The sequence below is a fragment of the Berghia stephanieae genome, chromosome 6 (genome assembly GCF_034508935.2).
Source record: "Berghia stephanieae isolate SIO BIC M18660-M18661 chromosome 6, UCSD_Bste_1.3, whole genome shotgun sequence".
In the NCBI taxonomy this organism is placed as follows: Eukaryota; Metazoa; Mollusca; class Gastropoda; order Nudibranchia; family Aeolidiidae; genus Berghia; species Berghia stephanieae.
Window position 1 is genome coordinate 19,343,690 of NC_088365.1, and position 10,030 is coordinate 19,353,719.

A 10,030-nucleotide genomic window follows, 5' to 3' on the forward strand; every position below is an offset into this window, starting at 1 on the left:
AATAATCACACATAAGTCTCAGAGAAATTAGCATGATTTAAGATTGTTTCAGATGACATGCAGTTTACTTAAAAACATTTACAAACCAGTCTACAAATCATAAAAGTAATAAATAAATAAATAAATAAATAAATTAATTAATTACATTAAAAAAAAAAGGTAAGATAAAAAAAGAATTTTACTCTGAGTGGCTCAAAGCACGACTCTTAGCATGGTCATTTTTCTTCCAGATGAAGACTTTGGTCTGGCTGTGAGTTTTTATTTTCTTCTTCCCTTTAGCTTTCATTTATGTTTTTATGACTGTTGGAAAAAATTTTTTACTCACATTCTCTCACCATACTCAGGTGTGAACTCTGGCAGTGAACAGAATTGCAGTTGGAAATTTTTTTTGTAATATTGCATAACAAGTGTCATGTCACGTTCTACAGGTTAGTTGCTGTTGGCTAGAGGGATCCCTTGTAAAAGGCCACGAGCATGTGTAGTGGATATTGGGCTATATAAATGCTCAAAATGCTTGTGACACCAATATTAATGATTTTGAAATTTTAGAACTAACATGGTTGGGACAGTGGTCAGGGCATCGCATCGTTGCATTCACAGGTCTCCCTACACTCCCTTTTCACACAATCTTGAAAAGCCTAGGAATAACAACACCCCTAGATAATGACATAATTTTCCAGCCCCGGGGGATTTTAGGGGGATGTCGTTATCCAGGGGTTACACTGTATTTCATACTATGTCATTTCAACTCACCCTTGAAGTAGACTGCATTGACAAGAACCATCCTGGTGTCTGCATTCAAAATACCTGGTGCTAGAAGATCCTTAATTTTCTCCTTTGTTTGAGCCGACACCCATGAATTGATGGTCACTCGCTCCCCTTCAGCATCACCTTTGAAATTTGATGGCATTGCCTCTGTGGGGTAGAAAGGTGTGTAAAACATGCAATTTCAATAGATCAGAAAGTGACAGAGAAGACAGATAATATTGTCTGATATCCATCTCAGAAGCGACTTCATTATTCATTTCATTATCCTCTTGGTTGGGAAATTACCCTGGTTTAGCATTATCACCTAGCATGATAGTCTGCGTAAGATGGTACTCCAAGCTACCTTGGAGACGTAGGGAAGAGAAGGAAGACAAATAGCACTGTGCATGAATTGCTGGAGAAGGAAATTTATGACTTCTGCGTCCAATACTTCTCCAGAATCGACTTTGCAGTCAAGGACTGAGTGAAGTGTATGCAACACATGAACAATTATTTGCATAAAACAATTTATTAATATGGTACAGCACTTTGTGGATCCACATATTCGCTTGTACAATAGTAAAAGATAAATTTCATATCATATGGCATTTATACAGCAATTTTATATTCAGACTATCTATCTATCTATAAATTGTTAGCAGAAACATTTAATTTAATTTAATCATATTTTGTTTAACTTCTTATCTTTATTTATTGATTTTATTTTAAAAAACCCCAAACATTTCTAAAAGATTACATATACATAACTCAGCTTCATATGAATACATCATGAACGGTGAGTTTTAAGGACAGTGGCTAATCCCTCAATTACGACGTTCTATCAAAGTTCATCAGACACCATGTTTTCACAGTAGATCTATCTCGATTAAAAATCACTTTTTTTTTTTAAAAGATGAAAATGGTTAACACGAAACAATGACATTGTGTACTTAATGAGACTTGGCTTTGGCATTTTATAACAGTGAGAGAAAGTGTACATTATTGTTTTGAAAAATTTTGAGATAGCCGGATTGCCAATACCACCTAAATATCAATGTCATTGTCGCCAAAGTGTTTCATGTTGGACGTAAAATATGAATATGTCTAGACCTAATTTTGCCAATCCATCTAAATTTTAATACTTACCAGCCAGATAAAGGTTTTGAGTTTGTTTCAGGTACTCTGATAATAAAGAGTAACTCTTTTCCACAAACAGGCGGTTGGCAACAGATAAATCATACTGCTGGTTTCCCTGTTGAAGCATTGATATATACTTCTTGTTCTCTTCATGAATAACTGCCTCTTTTCCTTCTGCCCAGCGTAAGGCTTTCATCATTTCTGTCACAGAGATTATAAAATGAGGCGAAATGAAAACCCGAAGAGAAAAAAATCGATTAAAAGCATTTGTGATGTATCACCTTTATCTTGCATTAGTTGTCAAGTCAAACCAGATGCCAAAATTTGAACTTACAATGGAAATTGGATTGCATAGCCAGCTGGGGGAATAAATGAAGCATTGTGGAGCTCAATGAACATGGTGAATCTATGGAAATTTGCTATGCAATTTTTAAAATTCATTTACTTTTTACAATTGAAAGCCTCATTTGTTGGTTTGTGTCACTATTCCAGCACAGGTATCATCGATTCACCTTAGGATGTATGAGAGGTAATTTAGTACAGAGACACTGACGTAATATTTACGTATGAGGATTTTCTCTTGCTTAAAATTTTTTTGGCGTTTTTTATAAATCTTGTATACTTAAAGTAAAACATGTCTAAACCACAGGTGATAATTAAGTCTCATAAATTACTTTGTAACCGTTATATACTGTAATTTGTTTTATATTACTAGTTTATAACTAGGCTGGGAATCATAGACATTAAACGAAGACAGATGTAAAGAGAGTAAATATGCATTTGAGATGAAATACTACAGAAAGGTCTAAGTCATTGATCTTGAAGAGAGTAGACCTTAAGAGATTGCCAAAAAATTGAAACGTCATGATTTGGCCCCTCCAAAAGACATGTTTGAATTGAAAAGACTTGCATGGAGGGGCAGAGGGAGGCCAAGTAGAAGGTGGACTCAAGACATAACAGACTAGATGGGGAAAACAACCAGGGGCAGGAAACACGGCACAGTTGAAAACCAGAGTTCCATCAGCTGTTTGGGAGGCTACGTCCAAAAAGGATCTGCCTTTAAGAATAAGAAGAAGAAGTAGTAGAAGAAAGAAGAAGAAGAAGAAGAAGAAGAAGAAGAAGAAGAAGAAGAAGAAGAAGAAGAAGAAGAAGAAGAAGAAGAAGAAGAAGCAGAAGAAGAAGAAGAAGAAGAAGACGAAGACAAAGAAGAAGAAGAAGAAGAAGAAGTGATTTCAGAAATACAATTTACAGTCAGTCACAATAATAACATAACCCCATCTTGTTTCTGATCTACCTTTAGATGTTTCACCGTCAGCTCCTAGTTGAGTCATGGACAAGGCCACAGACAAGCTGAATGGAGAGATAAATCCATTGGCATCGGGATTGGCTGTGCAGACAATCCGAAACAAATCAAGACCAAATCTGGTCATCGCTGATGACATATTTTCCATGTTGTTTATTGATGCTGTATTCCCCTCATTAATAATGCTTACTCCTTGTCTTCGATCCTGTAATATCTGTATATTGAGCGACTGAATTTATATTGATCTGAAAAATAAAAATATTAGATAAACTCTTAGTCAAATTGTCATGCATCATAACTTCAATCAAGAATATATGTCAATTGTCTTGAGCTCAAACATTAAACCCCCCCCCCCCAAAAAAAAAACAAACAAAAAAACAAAACAAAACAAAACAAAAATCACTAACAATTTGCAATAATCTATAGAAAGGAATCAAAAGAGAGATAAAGTGAAAGATTTAAAAGAAAAAAAAAAGAGGGGGGTGGGGGGGCTGAGGCATTTATCATTTGTAACGCTCTGTAGAAAGAAGATCAAAAATAAAAGTGGTGGAATCAGGATTTGAACACACAGCGTCGATTCCGACAAGCCTTCTCGGGCAGACGACTTAACCTACTTTCTGTTCACAGATTTATCAGTGATGATAATGACAATTTGTCAAAAAGGAGGAAATTTACCGGCCCTTCTGTCAAGACTGAATCTAATGCAAAAACAACATAGCTATTTATAGATATTTAATATTACGTAATATATTACTACTTCAAAAATGCATCTATCCTAATCATTACACACATCCTGACTTTTGTAAATATAATGTAAAGAATTGTCATTTCCAATTCAACGTTATAGAGGCCTATAATGCCGCCCACTATATCAATAGATTCTGACAAACTTTTGGCTTATAAATAATCTTTAATTTTAATCAATTGCAAAACATATTTTATCTAAACAGCAAATTTAAAATTAAGCCTTTAAACAATAATCATTTCTTAAATCAAACAGCCTAACTTACTGTACACATTATCTCTCTATAACCAATTGATATCTATAAACATAATATGAAAATAGAAGGGTGGTTGAGAGAGAGCGAGAGAGAGAGAGAGAGAGAGAGAGAGAGAGAGAGAGAGAGAGAGAGTGAGAGAGATGGAGAGAGAGAGTGAGAGAGATGGAGAGAGAAAGTGAGAGAGATGGAGAGAGAGAGAGTGAGAGAGATGGAGAGAGAGAGAGAGAGAGAGAGAGAGAGAGAGAGAGAGAGAGAGAGAGAGAGAGAGAGAGAGAGAGAGAGAGAGAGAGAGAGAGAGAGAGAGAGAGAGAGAGAGAGAGAGAGAGAGAGAGAGAGAGAGAGAGCGCACTCTGCAAGAATACTTTATGAATTGATTTTTTATTATTTTTTTTATGTAATTAGACATGGTAATGTTAACGAATTCAGAACAAATAAACAACAAAACAATAAACCAACCAACGAAAAAAAAAAGACTCAATTATAATACTTATAATTATAAAATCGCCAAATGTACTATTATGCTAGAGCCAAAGGGGCCAAAAAGAATTTACACCCATTCCCTTCCCTTTCAATCATCTTCTCATCCAAGGCCATAATGGGTATTGTGTCACTATTCACATATAGGCGCCAGTGTCTAGACTAACGTCATGGATATGTAAATGTCACCAAAATTCATGTAGCCGAGCAGAGGTGTCAAAAAATGACACAAGACATAATTGTGATTTTTCTTCTGAGCTACCACTTGGCGGAAAATGTTTGACACGACAAAAACAGCGGAAAATTTCTGAAAAAATCCTAAAATCCCGGAATTCCGCGGATCCGCGGAAACTAAACTGTCCGTGTTCTGGAATATGGATAAATGTTTAAAAGATTGGTGTTTCAAAAAGTGTCTGAGTATAATCGTCCATCCTTGTTGCCAGACAGTGTCTGGCAATAATCAAGCAAGCATTATTACTAAACCTCTAGTTGCTTCTAAGAGAAATCATCTACAATTAATTAATTTTACTTTTACAATACATCACAAGCTTAAAAGTAAAAGCAGGCAGTGATCTGATCATGTGGCCCGTACATTCTATTCTCCCACAACATTCAGGCGATTAGGTTTATGGCATTATAAATTCTTGTAAGACGTAGAGGTTAAATCAATAAAAGTAAAAGTGGGCCATAAAAGATCTTCAGATTAGATCACTGATCACGTGACGCGCTTTTTTTTACAGTCTTGTTGAAGTTGGAAGAGAGTTTTTTTTTAATTAAATGCGTTGGACATTAATATCTGACAGTTGATATTAACAGTAAAGTACTGACATTGTTAGGCTATCTCGTTGAATACGACGGTCCATTGCTATTATTTTACAGTAATTTACATCACATTCACATAATAATAATAATATATTATTCATAACTTCGAACTCTAGCAGTCAGAAATTTCAGAATATCTACATTCATGGAACCACCAAGATTTGCAATTAGAACTTAAGATACTTATCGGATCGAAACTGTATTTCAGACAACAGTTTAAAAATATTTTGCAGATTTAATTCTAGAACTAGTCACTTACCAACTGACAACGATAAGGCTGAAGTTTGTTTACTTTTATGGTTACCCAGCGCACTGGACGGACTAGCTTACCTTCACTGGACGTTAACGCCTACACACTAGTGTTGGGTAATTTGATCGCTTTTACTCGATCGACGACCGAGCGCCAAGCCACGAGTCAGTGCTCGATCTCAATGCCGGAAGAGCGAGTTAGTAAAACGATCACTCGATCGTAAAACGATCAGGCGGGTTGTGAGCTTGAGACGATCTTGACACGTGAGACGAGCTTGAGACGATCAGGATTCGAGCGAGCGGAGGGGTAACGAGTGTTTCGAATCATTTCAAATTCAAACGATCACAGTTTGCCATCCGATACCAATCGCCAATGTTTGCACACGGTAGTCTGTGGTTCTTCCACAGCCCTCACTCCTTGTCAGATGTTAGTGTGTCTGGGTGGCAGTGGCAGGGAAATTCGTATAGGTGTATCACGCGTGTGTGACAAGACTTCATTAAACCTACTAAAGTTTGACTATCACACACACACACACACACACACACACACACACACACACACACACACTAAGGCTATTTCTATGACACACACGCATCCCTCTATCAATGAACACTCCTACAGTAGGCCTAGTGCGGCTATGTGGTCTAGTCATGACGTAACTATAGGTAGTACTCTAGTCGACCATGGGTCTCGTGCATTATAATGGTCTAGTGGTATGACACCCGCTTTGGGATCGGAAAGTCTGGGTTCGAGCCTCGCGCTCGGTGCATAGTTGAGTCTTTGGACAAGGCTCTTTACTCACATTCTCTCACCGTACTCAGGTGTAAAATGAGTACCTGGCCGTTAACAGCGTTCTCTTTGTCTGAAAAATTGTAATATCGCCTAACAGGCGGCATGTCCCGTCCTACATATTAAATGTTGATGTTGACCGGGGACCCCTTTACAAAGCGCTTTAATCACATTTAGTGGATATTGTAAAGCTCAATTTTTTAAAGTAAAACATTAGCTTTGGATATGGAATGTTTCAATTTTAGATGCCTGTGTATTCTTTGTTAGTTCCCATCATCATCATCATCATCATCATCATCATCATCAGGGGCAGCGGTACGGTCTTTGGTTGGCACCCGAAAGGTACCGAGTTCGATCACCCGCCGCTGAGTGGTCTTGAGCAAGTCACCTTGCCCTAACTAAATTTGCGGCGCTGCACTGCGGCTATCGCTTGGGTTATTCCAGTCTTCCCTTAGAATAGACCCGAAAGACGAATCTCCCCTATGGGATGAATAAAGGGAATTATGTTTAATTTATTTATCATCACCATCATATCAGCGGGATCATCATCATCACCACCACCACCACCACCACCACTAATAATAATGGATAAAATAAATATCAACACATTTCAATGTAATAATCAATCTAAAATCAATCAGTGCTCCTAAAAGACCCTTTGATTTCTTTGTCTAATTCGTTCCATACTTTTGGAGTCCCGACAAAGAAAGATTTTCAGCTAACTATAGTTTATATATGGGAATATTAATCAGTCGTTTATATTGGAATCGGAGTTGTCTAGCAGGTGTATTAGTTCAAAGCGCATTTCCAAGGATTTACCATGCTCAATGAACTTCACAATATTTAATTTAATTTATTCCTCCGGCACGCCATATCGACCATACATCCATTTCGTACAGTAGGTACCGATCGCTGTTTGGAGTCTTTTTGTATTAAAGCTCTTTACAATAGCCGTCATTGCTTATAAGATAAGAATACATTCACACCTGAGTCAAGTGCCTGACACACGGACTTAACGTCTGGATCACAATTTTCAACAATCACTGTCACTCATCCGGCCATTGACAAGGCTTGATTTTGTGACAAGAGACACCGTACCACTGAGCGACCGAACAAATAATCACCATCTGCGCCATCGTCATCATCATCATCATCATCATTATCATCATCCTCATCACAGCCGTAACAGCCAGCAAAACCACAATCATCATCTTCGGGTCCGGTCTATCCGTGTGGGGGGTGGGGGTGGAACCTGCTAAAGTATTTCATTTTTTAAACAGAAACACGATAATCATCATCATCATCATCATCGTCATCCATTGTCGTCGGCATCGTTATCATCGTGTCCGGGCAATCCGTGTGTGTCTGGGTGTGGAACCTGCTAAATATTATTATTATCTACCTACCTAATAAAAACACACCATTCTTGTTCATTTATTTTTCAAATAATGAAATGAAAGGCACGACCTTTCCCGCACACACAAGAGGCGATGACGACCAGTGACAGATTATGGGAGGTGGGGGCGGCCGACAACTTTTGGCGCGACATAAATATGAAATGTTAAGGTGACAGCGGGATGATGGTGGTGGGAAGGGGGGGGGGGGGGGGGGGGGGGTCTCAACCCTTCACCATCAACAACTGTTTGATGGCGTGTGTGTGTGTGTGTGTGTGTGTGTGTGTGTATGTGTGTGTGATGCGACGAACGATCATAATCAAGGCTGCCAGACAGCCAGATTTCTTCTTGCCCAAGTAGTCAAATAGACCCCAAATAGCCAAACACCACAAGCATTCTGACTCCCTTGAAAAACTCATTTGTTTTGATTAACAAAACAATCGACTACAGTTGGATAAACTTATCTTTTCATTTTTTAAAAATAAAATATTTTTTTTAAATGAATAATAATAGAAAAGCGTTTCTTAGTAAGCAATTTTGAACTTGGCCATCTGGCAGCCCCCATCATAACCAGCTGCAGTCAAGCCAGCCACAGACATAAGAGAGGGAGGGGTATGTGAAGTTTCCTGTGGCAAACGAGTTGCTCGTGTTTTTTTTTTTCAAACGAATCACTGCTCGATGACGTCACTGACTCGAAACCCGCCCGAAACCGACTCGATTTTAGAGGACTCGATCGAAAACCCGCTCGATTTGATCGTTTCAAACTCGACCCAGCACTACTACACACCATTTCTAAAGATGTGCGATTCTCGATTCCGGAATCGAGTCCTATAGAGCAGTAAAGTTAGGTGCCCCAAACGTAAACAATAACAAGTTGCTAGTGATTTCCGTTAGGGACCGGAATAATTTACGCACAATATAGGTCTCCCAATTTTGTAGTTTGAGTTGTAGGCAATACACTTTCAGTATTGAAAATATGTTTACATAAAATCTAACAGTTGCAGAAATAATAATATAAGGCTAAATTATTATGAAAATCAGGCTCCGAATAATTCTCGTTTTGTTCACACCAGCGCAATAATTTGCTCTGGTCTAAAAATAGAAAGACTGTAACTTTTGATAAATTTTAGAAAATTTTACCTTTTGTTCCATAAAATATCCATATCTAGACATTATTTGATGCATGATCGAGTATTTATGAATATGTGTTTCTTTTGCCACCTAACAGCCAAATTTTAAAGGTTATTTTTTTCTATTATTTACATTGGAACGTGAGCTGTCAAGACAGGAACATGTGGTTTGCCACGTGCTTCTCGACCTTTGTTTACGTTTGGGGCACCTAACTTTACTGCTCTATCGATTCCAAGAGCTCCGATTCCAGAATCGAGTCCTTATGCAAGACTCGATTCTGGACTCGATTAAAAAATTCCCCTCGATTCCACGATTCCTCACTCCGGACTCGATTCTGTTACCATATTTGGACATTATATTTCTTTCTAAATTTCTAAGAAAACTGAGAAAATTAATTTTCCTTTGCCATATTTGGTATAGTTCCGCTCTGTTTCCAAGAAATGATGATAGGCTATTAATTAAGGCCTAATCATTACCAAATTTGGACATAAGCATGGTACCAATTTCCTATATAAATTGAGAAAATTACATAATTATCATCAGGGTGCAGTTGGCATTTTAAATGCAGATTCAAAACTGCATTTGAAACGTTTGGATTAGAAATCATTTGCATTTGGCATTTCATTGGCATTTTTTTTATTGGAATTTCTCTATACTTTTTGGACTTGCATTGAAGATTAACAAAAAACATCTAGAAACACGAACAGTAAGTTTTTATGTCAATATTATTAACTGTTTAGTATTTACCTTCGTATGTATTTCTTTCTTCTAAAATGCACGTGGTGTAGTGTTTAGACTCACTTTGTAGTCGTAGGTAACAATTACCCAAAGGATTAGTATAATTAGAAAAAAAAAAAAAAAAAATAAAAAGAAAAGAACGCAACACCAGGATATGATAGTAAATTGTCTTTCAAGTGAGTATTCTTAGTGGGGTGGAGTCAACAGCTTGGCATTTTTGAGTGTTTGGCTTTTGAGTTTC

The 10,030-nt window shown here is 37.5% G+C and overlaps 1 protein-coding gene across 2 annotated transcripts in view; it reads right to left on the reverse strand.

Moving 5' to 3' along the window:
- LOC144974625 (leukocyte elastase inhibitor-like) overlaps positions 1-5,936 on the reverse strand; it is an 8,565-nt gene extending 2,629 nt beyond the window's left edge. Inside the window, exons 1-4 of one of the 2 annotated variants that reach the window (XM_078917692.1) lie at positions 5,818-5,936; positions 3,179-3,432; positions 1,894-2,085; positions 754-915 (exon numbers count right to left, since the gene is read on the reverse strand). In XM_078917692.1, coding sequence (XP_078773818.1) covers positions 754-915; positions 1,894-2,085; positions 3,179-3,335 — 511 coding nt within the window. In that variant the 5' untranslated portion in view covers positions 3,336-3,432; positions 5,818-5,936. Of the gene's footprint in view, positions 1-753; positions 916-1,893; positions 2,086-3,178; positions 3,433-5,746 lie in introns of both variants that reach the window. The other variant, XM_078917690.1, reaches the window with a different exon arrangement.
- Between the last annotated feature and the right edge of the window lie 4,094 nt (positions 5,937-10,030).